The sequence below is a fragment of the Malus sylvestris genome, chromosome 12 (assembly GCF_916048215.2).
Source record: "Malus sylvestris chromosome 12, drMalSylv7.2, whole genome shotgun sequence".
In the NCBI taxonomy this organism is placed as follows: domain Eukaryota; kingdom Viridiplantae; phylum Streptophyta; class Magnoliopsida; order Rosales; family Rosaceae; genus Malus; species Malus sylvestris.
In genome coordinates this window covers 29,459,853-29,477,526 of record NC_062271.1, presented here as the reverse complement: position 1 = coordinate 29,477,526, position 17,674 = coordinate 29,459,853, and the positions used below count along the sequence as shown (strand labels likewise).

The 17,674-nt window shown below is 39.3% G+C and overlaps 3 protein-coding genes across 29 annotated transcripts; 2 read left to right on the top strand and 1 right to left on the bottom strand.

The window, feature by feature from the left end:
* Window positions 1-993: 993 nt before the first annotated feature.
* Window positions 994-4,408, top strand: LOC126592540 (sugar transporter ERD6-like 5). 4 transcript variants are annotated; one of them, XM_050258243.1, is made up of 17 exons: window positions 994-1,265; window positions 1,463-1,525; window positions 1,761-1,850; window positions 1,944-2,003; window positions 2,214-2,279; window positions 2,359-2,424; window positions 2,517-2,592; window positions 2,688-2,752; window positions 2,821-2,913; window positions 3,007-3,084; window positions 3,189-3,273; window positions 3,360-3,466; window positions 3,543-3,602; window positions 3,704-3,757; window positions 3,843-3,902; window positions 3,983-4,097; window positions 4,172-4,408. In XM_050258243.1, the coding sequence occupies exons 1-17, from the start codon at window positions 1,110-1,112 to the stop codon at window positions 4,324-4,326; spliced, it is 1,449 nt and encodes a 482-aa protein (XP_050114200.1). In that variant the 5' UTR covers window positions 994-1,109; the 3' UTR covers window positions 4,327-4,408. The 4 variants fall into 4 exon arrangements, with proteins under 4 accessions (XP_050114200.1, XP_050114199.1, XP_050114202.1 ...); XM_050258244.1 differs by having other exon boundaries at window positions 995-1,265; window positions 4,179-4,408; XM_050258242.1 differs by having other exon boundaries at window positions 3,983-4,408.
* LOC126592538 (protein transport protein SEC23-like) lies at window positions 4,380-7,658 on the bottom strand. The gene is made up of 2 exons (XM_050258239.1): window positions 6,892-7,658; window positions 4,380-6,174 (listed from the first exon to the last, which is right to left on the bottom strand). Exons 1-2 carry the CDS (start codon window positions 7,582-7,584, stop codon window positions 4,516-4,518), a joined length of 2,352 nt encoding a protein of 783 aa, XP_050114196.1. The 5' UTR covers window positions 7,585-7,658; the 3' UTR covers window positions 4,380-4,515.
* LOC126592546 (sugar transporter ERD6-like 9) lies at window positions 7,649-13,773 on the top strand. 24 transcript variants are annotated; one of them, XR_007612680.1, is made up of 7 exons: window positions 9,643-10,259; window positions 10,341-10,410; window positions 10,823-10,879; window positions 11,019-11,078; window positions 11,219-11,273; window positions 11,386-11,740; window positions 13,271-13,773. XR_007612680.1 is itself a non-coding variant. In XM_050258262.1 (7 exons), the coding sequence occupies exons 1-6, from the start codon at window positions 10,252-10,254 to the stop codon at window positions 11,499-11,501; spliced, it is 366 nt and encodes a 121-aa protein (XP_050114219.1). In that variant the 5' UTR covers window positions 9,643-10,251; the 3' UTR covers window positions 11,502-11,508; window positions 13,271-13,773. The 24 variants fall into 24 exon arrangements, 7 of the variants coding, with proteins under 7 accessions (XP_050114219.1, XP_050114218.1, XP_050114217.1 ...); XR_007612679.1 differs by having other exon boundaries at window positions 13,011-13,773; XR_007612678.1 differs by having other exon boundaries at window positions 11,386-13,324; window positions 13,553-13,773.
* Window positions 13,774-17,674: the final 3,901 nt, after the last annotated feature.

Genomic DNA, 17,674 nt, shown 5'->3' with positions numbered 1-17,674 from the left:
CGTCAAGAAGTTCCAAGTCCATGGTAGTGTTGCAGAGTGGATTCGAGTCAAGAAACTAAGGAGTGATAGAGGTGATGAATATACCTCGCTTGAACTCAAGAATTTATGTGAGAATATTGTCCTAGAAAGAAAACTTACAGTTTCTTACACTCCACAACAGAATATAGTGGCAGACTGGAAAAATAGAACCATAGTCGAGTGGCCAAGTCCATGCTCTATATGAGAAGAAAATGCCATATATTTTCTGGGGTGAAGCAGTCAATACTGTTGTCTATTTGATCAACAGAAGCCCTACAAGGGCTCTTCACAAGAAGACACCATTTGAAGCCTTCAGTGGTAGAAAACCAGGTGTTGGAACTAAATGCATATCAGCCGTTGATCTTGCCTTAGTCAGCAGGAAGGCCAAAAAAAAAAGCAACGGCTAGTTTTTCAATTTAAATGTTAAATAGAGTTAGGTGAAGTTTTGTCTTATAGATACGTGTAAGGGTAAAATTAGCATGTGTTGAAAAGCTTAGATTGAAGAAAACAGCTGTTAGTGAGTAGGTAGCTTTGACATAGTTAAGCTTGTATTACAGAAATAGAGGAATCCTATTGAAGTCAACGATTGAAATCATCACTGCAGTAGCAGCAGCGTTTTGCTCCGCAATTCCCTAAATGGCTAAAACATTCTCCACTTTTACCATAGATTACACACCAAAATATCAGTTTCTCATTAGAATTTTAACACAAATCAGGCAGATAAAATGCTATTTAACTTCAATCGTCCTACCAACCAAACTCCACCAACTGAACTAGATATATATTAAACTTGTATAGAGTAGGACGAACAAATTCAAGTTCAACTACCTATACATACACATGATTCATGAAACAAATAGGTGAAGTTTGAACCAAAGGCAAGGTTGGGAATAAAATATTTGAGAGACATCTTTACAGAATAAAAAACTCGTTAATCATAACCAATGAATAATGAAGAATTAATAATAAATTATGGTTGTTTTTATGAATACCTGCATTTCTCATTCTTCTGCAAACCGTTTTCTTTTTCCCCGTGTATTTTTTCACCTTCTTAACAAGAAAATAAGATTTGTTTGGATCATAGAGAAACCATGGAAGAAGGACTACTAAGAGACGTGTCCAGTAATGTAAATGGGGATGCAGATGATGGGAGTGAAACCATGCCCGGTGGGTCCCCATCAGTCACCATTGTCGTTGTTCTAAGCACTTTGGTGGCCCTCTGTGGATCTCTCTCTGCTGGCTGTGCCGTAAGTAATATTGTGATTTACAATCCCATCTTCTCCTTCTGCACTCCTCTTGTTTCCGTGCCTTGATTCTCCTTTGACATATTAATTCAGTCAAAGTGCTTGAAAAAGGGGAGGAGTACAAGAGGATAAGAGGGACGTGCAAAAATCATCTTCCGGTTTTAATCTTGATAAACATTAATCACAATGATCTGCTGCAGACAGGATATTCATCAGCTGCTGAATCTGGGATCGTTGAAGACTTGGACCTTACTCTTGCTGCCGTAAGTACAATAGTGTGGGTTGAGATACCCCAAATCATTTAAACTATTACGCAATTCTTTAGTCTCCCCACGTGGGATTCGGGTATTAAATATGAAGTTCATCAATTAAGTCTTCCCATTATGGAATTTACAGACATGGATTTGGTTTCGTAAATTTTGGATGCCGAAGAAAAGTTTCAGATTCTTTGGGAAGTTCTCTGTTTGCATTTTGACAAACTTTCTTCTCATTACGCAGTACTCAGTTTTCGGTTCAATACTGACAGTAGGAGGAATGATTGGCGGATTACTAAATGGAAAAATGGCGGATATGATCGGTCGTAAGGGTGTAAGTTTTTGTATTAACTACCCTTTATATTTAAATTATCTCACGAACTAAACACTTCTTGTTCTTAATTTCCCTGCTCATTTTATGAAACAGACAATGGGAGTCTCTGCAATATTCAGTTCTGCAGGGTGGCTCACTATTGCATTTGCCAAGGTTTCTTCTCTCTCCCATCTCCATATGTATGATTAGATACTAAAATTTAGCAGATGTGATCGTAGCCACATTGGCCAAAGCGAATGTGCTGCACCCAAATTTCAGACCTCTCCCCGCAGTTTAAATTAGTTTAAAGTAGAATGTCACTTAAGTTTTGTTTTCTCCTTTTTTCCGAGTCTATCAGTACTTGAATTAAATACTTGATGTTAGAATGCTTGGTGGCTGGATACTGGACGACTGTCAGTGGGATTTGGCGTGGGGATAATTATGTACGTGGTATGTGCGAATTTCCTACGAAGTATAGATATTTTTTCCTGAAATCTTTTGAAATGATTTCTAACTTATACATGAACAGGTACCTGTCTACATATCAGAAATAACACCTAAGGATCTCAGAGGAACATTTACTTCAGCTAATCAGGTATGGTGTCAATAACAAAATCACTGTGAACATGAGATAATCTCTAATTACCTCTTCATTAATTACTAGCCTAAATTTCATGAATTACACAGTTGTTCATTAGCTCCGGTTTTTCGCTATTCTATTTCATTGGAAACGCCCTACCCTGGCGCACCATTGCAGTAATCGGTAACTTATCCCGCTAGTCTTAAACCTTATGTTAAGTTTATCTAGGCATGCAAATTTACTGGAATACTTAACACTATGAGATTTTACATTATCAGGTGCAATTCCAACTCTACTACAAATTATAGGTTTATTTTTCATCCCAGAGTCTCCAAGGTGGCTGGTGAGTGCGTGTCTGGTAAAGTTTAAATAAATCAAGCGCTCAAGTAACTAAAACACTTAGCTCCGCAGGCCAAAATTGGTAAACAAAAAGACCTTGAAGCCACTCTGCAGCGTCTTAGAGGAACGGAGGCTTCTGTATCTCAAGAAGCAGCTGATATCATGGTAATTTTCCAAGTTTCAACACTTTTAAGGTTAAAGATATTTCTTTCGGCATACAAACAAGAAATGAGATCGTGTTCTCTTTTATCGTGGCAGGATTATACAGTAATGTTTCAGCAGCACTCAGAAAGTATGCTAGACTTGTTCCATAAGAGATATGCTGACTCGCTCATCGTATGAATTTCTCAAAGAAAATATATTTACAGAATTCATCAACTGTTTCCCCTCCCCTTTTTCTGATGTGTCCGACATTTGTACACACATTTGATTCGTCTTAGATTGGTGTCGGGCTGATGTTTCTACAACAATTTTCGGGGGCTAATGCGACAGCTTTTTATGGAAGCTCTATATTTGTAGATGCCGGTAAATCAAAAGATATTTTTATTTTACTTCGTACAGTTGAAGGGCAATATAACGAAAAATATGCTCTCATGTCCATTTTCGGGCAGATTTTTCAAGTAGTGTCGGGACTATTGCATTGGCTATTAGCGGGATACCTTCTGTTGCATTGTGTGTTTTCTTGACGGACAAATCGGGACGACGACCACTTCTAATGGTGAGAAAGGCATAGAATCTAACTTTTCGATGTTGAATACCAGTAAGTCCATAACGAAATTGCGTAATGTTTGCAGGTTTCTGCTGCCGGAATGTGCTTGAGTTTGTTTCTTGTGGGCTTGGCATTCTATTTTCAGGTTTCTCCCCAAACGAAACTTTGATACTTCTCTTGTTTGATTTGCTGTTTGCTTCGTACATGTTTGATCGTGCTTTGAAGTACATTTTTTCGTCATGGCAGGACCTCGACCTGTGGAAGAAAGGAACTCCAGTTCTCGTGCTCATCGGCATGCTGGTACAATGTAACCGATCACATCTTCCGTCTTCTTGTAAGTCATTCGAGAAATGGGAATATTTGAACTAATTGATGTTGCATTCAGGGTTATGGTACGACATACTTGATCGGAATGTCAGGATTACCGTGGGTTATTATGTCAGAGGTACAGCTCTACCAACTGATTATCCGAAACTTGACGGGAAATCGAGTTTTATAACGAAGATTCGATACGTTTCTTTTCAGATTTTCCCGGTAAACATTAAGGGCTCGGCCGGAAGCCTGTTGAGTTTGGTGTACTGGTCTTGTTCTTGGATAACAACTTACACATTCAATTTTATGATGGAGTGGAGCTCGGCAGGTGGGTATAAAATCCACTCCCTCCTCTCTTCTGTGCCCTTTCGGTCTTTCTGCATACTAATAACTGTTCGAAAGATTTCAGGAACGTTTTTCTTCTACGCGGCCATAGCCGGTTTAACTGTTTTGTTCATAGCAAAGCTAGTGCCGGAGACCAAGGGGAGAACCCTAGAAGAAATACAAGCATCAATCGCCCATTTTGTTTAATATCTGTTGAATTTCAAGTCATTTGAGCATCAATTTGCCATTTTGTCGATACTGTCGATCATGTAATGATAACAGATACTTAGAAAATAAAATGACTTGTTATCAAAAGCACAGTGGGATAATACAACTAGACACCTTTTTCTCTTCAAAACTATACACAAAATTACCTTTGTATGACGAGAAAATCGAAAATCTATATAAAGTGCTCCTCTTCATCAGCCTTGCACTGCAAGGACCTGCAAGTGATCTAAAAATACCTGCAAGCTCAGATCATCGGTGAAAATAATATCTGAACCGTCAGTGTGTGTTGAATTCTGGGTAACAGATGGATTCAACTTTGCAAGAAGAAACCTCGCTTGGCTGCCATGCTGGTCACATTTAATAAACTTTGGTGCAGGAACTCGGTCAGCCATCAACTGCTCTGCATCAATTAAAGGGGCTTCCAACAGCTTCCTCAAATTCTCATGGTTTGGGTCCTTGTCATACCCAAGCTTCCTCCACTGGGAAACTTTGGACCCGTAATGAATAACCACGTGAAAGTATGAGTCAAAGAGCAAGATAACATCTGGAGAGATGGAGCGAACATCTAGGAGGACTGGAACAGGTGGACCATCAAAGGAGTATTGGAAAAGCGTGGGCTGGATCATGATAAGGGAACCCACCACCCCCTCACGATTCAGCATTAGCCGGAAGAAAGCAGTCTCATCTGGACTACTGTTGAAGACATCAATAAACTGAGACCTCCTCAAGTAATACATGAACTGAGGGAAAAGGGAGAAGTTGGATGACAGGCGGAAAGAAGTTGGATCTTCCTCCGCGTAGTCTCCAAACTTGGAAGCAAAGCGGATCAATGTGTCATCCAACCATCTGATAACATCTCGAGCGAAACAAGTCTCAGCTCGGTGAATAGCAAGCCTGGCTATCACTGAAGCTGCTGCTTCTTGATCAAACCCAGCAGCAATTTCTGGTGAACGGCCCCCAACCCATCTTCTTGCTGCGGTTGTTACCCTTTTCCGGATCCCCATGTTCCCATGACGGTATCGTATTATGAACTGTATCAAGAATGCCGACCCAGGTTGAACTTTCTGCTCGTCACTCACTTGGAAGAAAAAAGCAATGCATGTTTTATTAGTGATTGTACCCAACTTCCACATATAGGTACCGCCCTCCCCAATCTCACTGCTACTCACTAAATCGTTGACTTCCCGAAGAGATACACAAGGACCTAGGGCTCCAGAGATTTTAATATCTCTAGTGGTTACTATCTCAATAGTTGCATCAAAATACATCTTCAAATATCCTTCTTTATCACGAGTAAAAATGTGGCTTAAACATTTTCTGAATTGATTTGACGCAAATGACTCACCTAGCATCATGAAACCACCTGACTTCTCAACAGGGACCTTCACCTCTGCAACTCCAGATTGATCAAGAGAACAGGCAAACAAATCCAGAACAATAGATGCATCAGTTAACCTCTGCGACACTTGCCTATAAAAGCTGCAAGATCTACTATAGTAAGGGGCATGACCATTGATGAGGTCTCGGTGATTTCTGATGGACTTGCTAAGATCGGAATCAACGATTATTCCTGGGCCAAAAGTTGCTGGTCCAGATGTGAAGACCATGATCCTGGAACCCGTGCTCCCTGAACATCCTTCCAGAAGTCCAAGTGCAGCTGATATTGCTGCTCCTGTACACCTTTGCGGACGATGACCAGGCTTGACTTGAACTGAACAATGGATCTCTTCAATTGCAGTTGTGATGTTGAACTCACATTCAGAAACAGGTAGCAAAAAGCCCTGCTTTTGATTAACTGACATCTTTCCGAGTTGCTGATGCATTGGTCGCCTAATGCCTAGAAATTGTTGGGTCTAAGAGTTCAAAATATAAATGTAATGCATTAAATTCCAGTTACATACAGGATGAGTTAAAACTTAAAATGCATTCAATGAGAAAACTCAGTAATTCAAATTAGGCACAGAACATTCTCTATGGAATATGAAGCGCATAAGTAGGAGACTAATACTTGATTGCTTTCAACCTCTGAGCAAACTAGGAGACTAATACTTAAAGGGGGAGAGCATTCTAGTTTCTAGAAGACCCAAAAAGCACTGAGATTTCCACAAATATCAAAATGGATGAAGTGATAAAACTACTACTTCAGAGTTCAGACCATCAAATTCAAATGGACTGCTTCAAAATTTAAACTCCAAATTGAATGTCTTCTAAACTTCCTACAGAAACTCGTTAATAACCAACAATTTGCTAATAAGTAAAAACACGAAAAATGAGACATTCCTACTTCAACACACCAAAATAATGGCAAATTTAAACTCAAAGATCGTAGATTTATGTAACACGTATCTACTTCATTACCAAGAATAGCCAATAATTATAAACACGTAAAACGTAAGACATGCTTCAACACACAAAAGTTTAAACTTCAAATGGTTAAATTTCTCCTAAACTACCTAAAGAAACTCCCTGATATCCAAAATAGCTACTAATAAGTAAAAAAACACGAAAAATGCAACATATTTCACTTGAACACACCAAAAATTATGGAAAGCAAAGAAGAAACCATCTACCTGAAGCGACGACAGCTCCCGTTCGCCGTAAAGCACCACGGCTCTCGAGCACTCCGAAAACCCGAGATCATGAACACGAACCATCGAATCAAACGTGATCAGACCCACCAAAGCAGTCTCCGGAAGCTTCTCCACAACAAGCAAGAGCTCATTTTTAAGTGCCCCAAGCTCGTCCCCAGGCGTGCAAGCATCCACAACGAACACAAACGCCGGCTTCACCCCTCTCGAATCCCCATTCGACACCGATGACGCTGCCGCCGACGACACCATAGACGACAGGGACGACGATGACGACAACCCATTTGCCCAATTCTGGGAATTTGAGCCAGAGTTGGGAATTCCATGGGCGGTTTTGGCGTACTCGACGGCGCTGTAAGTCGGAAAAAGCTCGGCGGGGAGGTTGGTCTCGCCGATGTTGGAGTAAGAGTGAGGGAAGGAGTTCTTGTGGTGGCAGAAGGAGCAGAACCAGATGCGAGAAGGGTACTCGACGCGGGCGTAGGGGTTCAAAACGGCGCGGCATCGGAGGCAAGTGACGGGGTCGTAGGGGAGTATCGGCAGCTCGGCTTGCTGCATCAACGGCGTGCACATGACGCTGAGAGGGATAACGAGGGCGGCGCACTCGGATTTTGACGGCGGCCATGAATTCCAGGACCATCGGAGGCCCTCGATCGCCTCCAGTTCCACGAAATCCATGGCGGAGATTCGATCAGGGTTCGGTAAAGTTTGAATCTTTCTGTTTCATCGGCTTGGATTCGCCGTGCGTGTGAAGAGACGGGCGCAGATCTAGAGAGAGCGTAGTTTTTCGCTTCTTATTTTCAAAATGTCACGTGCTTGTCACGTGATACCGAAAGGGGTACATGTTCATGGAGTACAAAGTGTCACGTGTTTGTCACGGTGTATCAATTTTCTCTCAAAGCACCATAATATTTGTTAAATCAAAGCAATTTTCTTCTACGTTTGTATAATCTTTTGATATGTTAAAGTGATGTTGGAGCATTATAGGACCTAATTATGTAATCGGAAGTGACACTCGCATCACACACACTAAAAGTGATATCATAAAATTTCAGTTTTTCCTTAATCGCTATTTCATATTCTTGAACAACAAGCAGAATTAGTTAATTTGTTGCAAAAATGGTTTATTCGCAGAACCTAAGAACAAATTCTATATCATCAATTTAACAGAAGATCAAATAGTCACATGAAAAATGTAAATAGATACGATTTTAAGTGTTAAACCCCACCCCCATATTTCCATTCTATTTCTATTTTTCCCCTACAACATATTTGTTTTCTATCACTTTAGTCCCTTATTCTCTTTTAATCCTAACCTTTGATCTAGAAATGTTGTTTCTCTTAAACTGCCATGTGGCAGCTCTCAGATCTCTCCCTTCTTCCCTCTCTTCCCGAAACACTCCCAACCTCAGAACCTCTCTCTTTTTTTTCTGTTCTTCTCTCTCTCTCTCTAGAGCTCCGCGAGCTCTCACCATTTTCCCTATTCAAATTGTAGACAAATCAAACCAACAAATTATGAAATCTTAATCCCTAAAGCTTAAGGAACCCAACCATAGCATTGCATGTGACATCGGTGTGTGGTAGGTTGTTCTGCCATTGAAGCCGTGAACTTCAAAGCTCAAAAACTCGAACCCAGGTGAGACTCGTGTTCTTCTTTCAAAATTCTGGGTTATTCTTGCTATTTTTGATCTGTGATGAAGATTTCATGTGAAAAACTCGAGGGTTTTACCCTCTGTCGAAACTGGTATATCGAAATCGATTCCGACGACGAACTCCGGCAAAATGCCGTCGAGTTCTGAGTTGGTGGGTATCTTAGTGCATCTGATCTCTTCCTATTTGTCTTTGTGATAAGTGGGAGGAGGTTTGAATCCCTTATTCAAGTCCTAACCCCTGCATGCACCTCAATCTTTATTTTCCAGTTTTCGGCAAGAGAAGAAGGACGAACTCCGGCGAGTTTGTTGCTGTGGGTGCACGGACCCCTTTGATTTCGAACCCAGGTAATTATTTACCTGTTGTTCTTTTTGACAGTGTGTGTATGTGTGTTGTTGAGTGCAGCGTGTGTGTATGTGTGCATATATCTGCATGCCATGCATGCAGCAGTATGCCCTGTGTGTGTGTGATGTAGGGCAGGCCCGTGTAAGTGTGTGTGTGTACGTCCGTATGTGTGTGGGTTGTATGGATGTATGTACATGCGTGTTTGTGAGTGTATATATATGTATGTACTGTGAATGTGTGCACATGTATGTATGCGTTGCTGTGCTCAGTGTGTGCGTACTGTGAGAGAGTTGGGTTGATATTGCAGGGATAGGTATATTATGCAGGCCATGTACAGTGAGTGTGTGTGTGTGTGTATGTTTAGTGTGCAGTGCTTGTGAGTGTGCTGGTGTGTATGTGTGGGCCGTGAGTGTGTGTGGTTTTGTGTGTGTGCATGTGCATACTATGCATGTGCAGGAGTGTGTGTGTACATGGGTTGGGCTTAAAGCCCGGCCCTGTTTGTAAAACTTTTGGGCTGTGTATGTGTGTGCAGTGTGTGTAAGCATGGGTTTGGGCTCAAGCCCAAACCACCTCTTGTTCCTAACCTACCCAAACCCAAAAACCCATTTCCATTTCCTAAAATTCTATCTTTTGGGTAGTTTATTAAATTGTACATTTTCGTGCTTAGGTGAAGTTGCTAGTGGAGACTTCCTTAATCTTTTTTCCGCACAATTCTGCTGCTTCGGAGTATCTGTGAGTGGACTACCTTCGAAAATTGCATGTTTTATTGATAGAATTGCATAATTTAATAGCATGCCTTGCAGAATTATTGATTTGAGGAATACTTTACAGGAAGCATGATGATTTAATTATGATTGATTATATATATTTTGAACTATTTTCATTATATTGTATTTTCTATAGAACCTTCATTCTGGTAGACTATCTGATCGATGACGATAGGATGCTAAGAATGCGTTTCAAATGACTTTCGAACACCTCTTCGTAGTATAGAGGATCGATGAATTTATGCTATGAAGTTGTATTTTAGAGATGAATTATGTTTTGTGCGTACCTAGTGAACACTATGCTGCCTGGGGCGAGGATCTGGTGTTGGCATTGAGGCCAGGAGAAATAATCCCTAGCGAAAAGCTGAGGGACACGGAGATAGGCATTGGGCCGGGAGTATTATTATTCAGTGCACTCACTAGCAGCACAACTTGTGTTATGCTTCCTGATACGATTTCTGATATGATTTCTGATATGATTTTTTGAGATTGATTTGCAGATAGATATATGAATTGTTTTATGGCATGCTAGAGGTTTCAGAAAAGCTATCACTTATTATGCTAGTAGTTTTCATTATATAAAATGTGGGGGTTAGTATGTTCATAACTGTTTTTGTATTATGTATATATACAAGCTTGGTCCACTCACCTTTGTTTTGCGCCCCCATTCAGGAATTTGAATCAAGGCATACAATCCCGGCATCAAGGTACTTCCGCAGCGGCATCTCCGAGTCCTCTCGGGGTAGGACCCACTCCTTTGTTCATTCAATCTTATCTTAATTCTTGTTAGTGACTAGGTTTAGTTGTATACTCTGAACACGTTCCTAAATTGTTAATTCATTGTTTTTTTTAATTCATAACCCGTATTTATTTCTTATTCCTAGCTTTTGTATCAATTAATGGCTTTCGTTACCCTTGGGTGTCGGCCAACACGTGTCTATTCTGGTTTTCGGGGAATATCAGGGTCGGGACGTGTCATTAAGACCTCGAGATATACTACAACTCCATTTGTAGATGATAAGAGTGAACCGATCGACCTTGATTATTGCAAATTGCACTTAGATGTTCGCCACCTTTGTATATGTATCAAGTAGGCTATAGTCTCTTCGGTTTTCAGTCCTCTGCATTTGGTAAACTTTCTTCTCCTTATGCAGTACTCTGTTTTTGGTTCAATATTAACAATCGGCGGAGTGATTGGTGAATTGGTAAATGTAAGAACAGCGGATCTCATTGGTCTTAAGAGGTGCAAGTTTTGGCATTTTCCATTGTCCCTAGGCCTAGTGCAGATGCTCAAACTTATATTAACTATATTTTATTTTTCGTTGTTTTCATGTTGATATCTTGAAACAGACAATGTGGCTGTCCGAAACATTCAGTACTGCAGGGTGGCTGCGTATAGCATTTGCAAAGGTTTCTTCTCTTTCCTGTCTCCATATACATATGATGAATGCAACGTATTGTTTTCTATTTCTCTCTTTTTTCCTGCCTGCCTTTTGTTTTCTTCCCTTATTGGGTTTCAATCAGTAGTTGAGTTCAATGCTTGATGGTAGAATGCTTGGTGGCTGGATTTTGGACGACTGTTCTCGGGATTTGGCATTGGGTTAAGTATGTACGTGGTTAATGCAAACTCCGTCTTGTTCTTCTTCAAATTTAAATCAGTTTCTAACATATCCATATAAAACATATATAAAATGATCAAGTTCTCTCCCATTAACAGGTAGAATCAATTATGGTACACTAGTTTGCAGGCTAAAATTGATAAATAAAAGGACCTTTACGCTGCTCTGCAACATCTTAGAGGAAAAATTCTTATATATCTCAAGAAGCAGCTGATATCATGGTAACTTTCCAAATTCGAACTTCATGTTATCGTTTAAAGGTTATTTGTTTGGTATCCTGAACTTGAGGAATTATTTTGGAGATAAATTATGTTCTTTAGCTTTTAAAAAGAATAAGACATAATATTATATCGTGGCGGGATTATACTATGATCTTTCAGCAGCAGTCAGAAATAATGCTGGACTTGTTTCAGCAAAGATACGCTCACTCACTGATTGTAAGCTTTTTCAAAGGTAATACGATTGAACAAGTCATTTACTGCATTACCTTTTCTTTTCATGAGGTGTCTTACCTTTCTACGGATATTTTAACTGGATTAGGTTGGAGCTGGATTGATGGTACTGTAAGAATAAACTCTAACAGTTCATCAATCTAAAGAACATGGATACAACCAATTAAATCACAACTCCACTTAACCAATAGATGAATAAAAACATGAGAAAAGCTCGAGAACTTACCTGCAGAATTGGAACCAGATGAAGAAGCCATTGCGACTTCACAGCTTACTGCCTTCTCCTCTTTTACAAATCTCAATGGTTCTTCCAGACGATAGGACTTGGAACTCTATATAACCGTATATTGCAAGAGCAGTGGCATAAGCTTTTATAGCACTCCTATTGTCATTCCCTATCAGAATAGACTTAGGATTCAAACATCACAATTGATACAACATATCAATCCCAAACATGTTCTATTACCGAGTTCTAATCCCACAACGATTATTCAGAATCTCACAAAACTTATTCCACAAGGAAACCAAATAAGTTAAGGCTTTTGACCAAGACTTTTCCATATCAATCTTAAACACAAGAACTGATTCCTTCCATAATTCATATTCATAAACTTACAGGTACTACAGCAATTTGGGGGGTCCAGTGCAGCAACATTTTATGGAAATCATATTTTCTGCTATACAACATTTGATGCTGGATCGAAAGCTTTTATTTTGCTGTATAGCAGAAAATATGATTTCGTATCCATTTTCTGGCAGATTGATGACATTGGGGTTCCACCATAAAATCAATGGCAATATGGGGACTAGCCCAAGATCATATAAGCACATAGCAAACCTTGTCTCTCACTGATGTGGGACAACTCTCAACATGCCACCGCACGTATGACGGACTTTCAAGCCTACACGTGGACAACAACTGGGTGATGTGGAGCACGTGTGGCCGTTGGGCTTCACACGTGAACAACCTGACTCTGATACCATGATGAAATTGAGGTTCCACCATAAAACCAATTGGCAATATGGAGAGTAGCCTAAGATCATATAAGCACATAACAAACCTTGTCCCTCACTGATGTGGGACAACTCTCAACACAGATTTCCCAAGTAGCATTGGGACTATATCATTGGCAATTATTGGGGTACACGAGTCTGAAAACTATCACTCCACAAGCGATTAGATAGTTTCGTTTGATGCGTATCTCCAATGAGTAGATATTTCTTTCGTGTTTTACATATACCTGGTGTTTTATTGAGTATGCTATTAGCAGATAAATCCGGAAGACGGCCACTTCTGGTGGTAAGAAATTGAGAATGGCGAAAGAACGTTTATTTTATGATATCAGTAAGTTCACAGTAAAGCCATCAAACATTTGTGGTTTTACTGGGATGTGCTCTGGTGCCTTTCTTGTGGGTTTGGCATTTTTCTTTCAGGTCTCTACCAAAACTTGTTCCCACACTTCTCAGCTTGTGTTGTTGCTTGCTTCATTTGCAAATTCATATTTTGACGTACATCTTTTTTATACGGCAGGACCTTGACCGGTGGAAGGAGCTTGCTCCCGTTTTGGTGTTTATTAGCATGCTGGTAAATCCAAACAATCCACATACAAGTATTTTTTCTTCTCTTGGAAATATTGGTCACATCTTTAGCAACGAACAAGTCACGTGCATCTAAAATGCTCTCCATACCAATAGTTAAGTTAGTTTTAGTTAATACTGGTCCTGCATTCAGGCTTATAATGTATCATTCAACACGAAAAAGTCGTCTTCACGACCATTTGTGGTTTAACTGTTGTATTCATTGCAAAACTAGTGATGGAGACCAAGGGGCAAGCGCTAGAAGAACTATACGAGCGTCAATTACTCATCTTGTCTAATTAGATGAACTATGAAGACATGCTAGCACACAAGAGGCCCTTATCTGAGCCCAAAGCCCGGTTTTACACTAGAAATAGGATGCTTATTGCCACTTTCGTGTAACATATAATCACTTTTTGTGGTATCGTGGCAATTCTGCTCAATGTTCGAAGAAAATTGACTCCCAAATTTCCTTTTTTCACGGTTTTTTTGACACGGAGAAGTTTTTAGTGTAACTCACATTGTGACATAGTATTATCAATCCACTCATGTTGTAACGAGTAATGGTACATAGTGGTGTGACTGTTGAATTAAAAGGAGAATTAAGAAATGGTTGGAGAAAACATAAAATAGAACTCAATTCCTCTGCACGTCAAAAACATTAAGTCTAAGCCCTATCGCGGTGGTGGCAGTAATAGCAACGACCGTGCCAGAGATGAATACGGAAGTAAAAGTTGGTCATCAGCCAGCACTTTGGTTGTGGTCAGCACTCTGGTTGCTGTGTGTGGCTCCTATTTTTGCACTACAAAATTGTCCACTAAAGACTTACAAGATCCGAAAATTATGCAACTAAAAGTACAAATAATGAAGTCTGAAGAACCAATAATGCTAATTTTGTCATCTAATTCGGGTGTGGCAGAAAACTTACAAATGATTCCGGGTCATTTGAAGTGCATGTCAAGAAGCACTGTTTAATAAAAATTTCAACGTGTATAATAAGTGTTCTTTTGAAAATACTACTTTAAAACTCATTTCTGCTTTTTTAACCCGTAGAATAGAGATTTTCAAAGTGTTCGAAACACGGGATGATACACTAAATGTCATTATACAAGTGGAAAGACATTTGAAAATTAAACTTCCCCCAACTTATATAATGACATGTGGTATACCAGCCCTTATTCGGGTCACACTTAAAAAAATTCTCCGTGCATACACTTTTAACTTTGAACTGAGAAAACGCGTAGAAAAAAAAAAAACTCTCTATGTGCTGAAACACAAACCCAAAAGCTCTTTTGCCGTCGGCCTTAGCCTTTAGCTTAGGTGTCAATGGCAACCTCCCTCTCCTCCTTCCCTCTTTGCAGCCTGCTACACCCTCCCTCTTTCCCTCTCATCTCCTCTCCCATTTCCCTCTTACAGCAACCCCCATCTCTTCCTTCTCTCCTCACAACTCGCTACACCCTCCCTTTTTCCCTCCCATCTCATTTTCCCACCTTGTGAAATCCCGTTCCTGGATTTCACTATTGTAATTTACGTATTTCGTATTCGCAGGATTATATATATATTTTTTCACTAATTTAATTTAATTTAATTAATTTTAAAATTTTAATTACTTAGTTGCAAAGTTTGAAATTTCAAAAACAATCATTTAAAATCCATAAGTTCGAGGTTACAATTAATGTTTTCGAATAGAGCTCAATCCCATGAGCGCGTAAGCACAAGCCGTTTGCGAATCGAAGCGAATGGAAAAGTTACAGACGTTATAATTCTACTTAAATGGTAAAATATATGGTTTTTGGAGAGAGGGAGAGTTTCCCTTAAGGTGGCAAGGGGGACCAATGAGGAAGGAGGAGAGGGGGCAGATGCTCAAATAGAAAAATGAGAGGGAGAGCAGGGACCAACAAGCCAAGAGAGAGAGAGTAGCAGCCAATCATGGAAAGGGAGACTGATAGGATTTTTCTCACCTACGAAAAGAAGGTTAAAATCACACAAAATACTTGCAAGAGTATAAGGATGTTGTAGTATAGATGCTCATGTAAGGTTGTTCTCCACAAGGATTATTTGGATAATTTATGTAAAAACAATTCCTAATTAACTACTTAAACTAAAAATTGAGAAAAGAGATTTTAAGTAAAAACAAATAGTAAATTCGTCCAAAATTAATCCGATAAAAGAAAATAGTTTTAAAATACCAATTTATAAAAGCACTAGGGTTCTGTCATCACCTAGCAATCCTATGTATTTTTACCAATTACTTATGATATACACATGTCACTTTCAAGGTTAGGTTTTCCTAATATATATTCTACTTGGAACCTGCAACATAGAACGTATACCTAATATGCAATTCGTCTGGACATTCGGATCAAATATAGACATGAGAGACTCATTATGTTTTGTAAAAACCCTTTGAAAAACCATGTAACCCTTAAGACGTGGTGCTCATCTTAAGTGAAATTACAATTATTAACCACAAGAAGCCAACATCAATTTCAAGGAACCTTCCGACCAAAATTGCATCAATTACTTTTCTAAAGATCCTATAATGCTGATCAAGCATTAAGATAATTAGATAGTTTAAAATGGTGATCAATAATTTAAAGCATGCATGCAATCAATCATAAGCAATTAAAAAAAAAATTACATATTCATGCTAAGGTTCAAGGCTTTGCCCTAGCAAAACGAATTAGTTACACATATTCATAATTAAAATCCTAGAAAATATTATTATGAAGAAAAAGAATGAAAACACATTAAAGTAAAAGTCTGAAATTCTTCAAGAACCCTAGCCAATTTCCTATCTCCAAAGTCGCATAAAAGAGAAGATAGAAAAGCTAAGGCCGGCCAAGCCTTAAATAACCTACAGTTATCGCATAAACCCTAATTGAAAGTCTTTCGTTCCAACTAGGAAACCAAATAATAATAAAATATCTTGGAAAATAAAATCCTAATTAAGTTAGGATAATCTGTAAGGAAACTGTACAGCCACATTTTAGCCTCAAATATCCTTCAAATCCGGCCCATAATAGCTTGTTTTAAAGATAAGAATGTTCTGAACACATATCCAGAAGGCCACAAACCCATCAGAGGTCATCTTGAGTTCCAAAAACGCTATTTAAGCCCAGAAACGTCACTTTCCAACACCACGCATTGCTCCTTCATTCTATTGCCAAAAAATAACCGCTTGGTGGAAAAATCCGATATTTTGACATGATCAAGCTAAGCGCAGAGGATTTCGAAAATCCTATATTGAAAATACAATTCAAAGTATCAAATTTCTTCCAAATAGCCAAAATATACTAATAATATGGTTAAATATATAATATAAAATCTACTCATCAGAACCCAGCTAACCCGGTTTACCTATTGACCCATTTCCTTGCTTGAAACCCGACTTCGACCCAGTTCATGGTGAAATTTCTGATGCCATTTTCGTCAGTTTTCTGGTGAGATGAAACCACCCATCACCACCACACGACTCACCAACCTTATACCTTATATTCCCACCCAAGTTTGACGAGTTTTGGTTCTCGTTTTGCGACGAATGAACTTGTCAGTTTCGAGAGTCCCTATCGGCAACCCGTCGATCCTACAAGAGTTCCCTTCGACCACCACCATCCAAAGACTTCTTTTGAGCTCAGGAACATGTCCCAAACCAGTTTGGGGTCATCGAAGCACTAGAGAAAACGAATCGAAGTTTACCCATTTTTGGGCTTTCGACGGTCTAGAATGATTTCAGGCCACTTCTCGGTCAAATTGGGTTTTTTCATAGGTATAAAATTTACTCCTCATCTCATGATCTTAATTTTAGTATAATTTGAGAAAATATGGAGTTAGGAGAATTTTCTGGTGAATCAAGGTCGTTGGCTGTTGCGTGCGGCGACGCGTGGCCTAATGACCCACTTTGTCTTTCTAAATTTGATACCTCGGTTCCATTCTTGACACCCAATTAGTGAAATTTTTTCGTTTAAACCTAACTTCATTAAGGTCTGCCACTTGACCATTTTAGTGAATGACAATCCGACCGTTGGATCGTCACTAAACTATAGTATGTTATTGTACGTAATATTTGAAAACCTTAGGAACTTACGGATTAGAAATCTGGTGGGTGGATCTTCTAGATTTGACTACTAAGATTGTGGACCCTACCGTTTACCTATGATCGACAGTTGACTTTTTAGTCAACTAGCCCCGAGTTATTCTAGCTTTTCGTTTATTTTAGAATGTTCTTGAGGTTTCATGGAGCTTAATTGGCTCATCACGATGGCATGTCTTTTCTGGTTGACGTGTGTCTCGATTTATGTGCAAATGTCACCTTATTGTGATATACATGTATAGAACTTCTAAATGATACAAATGA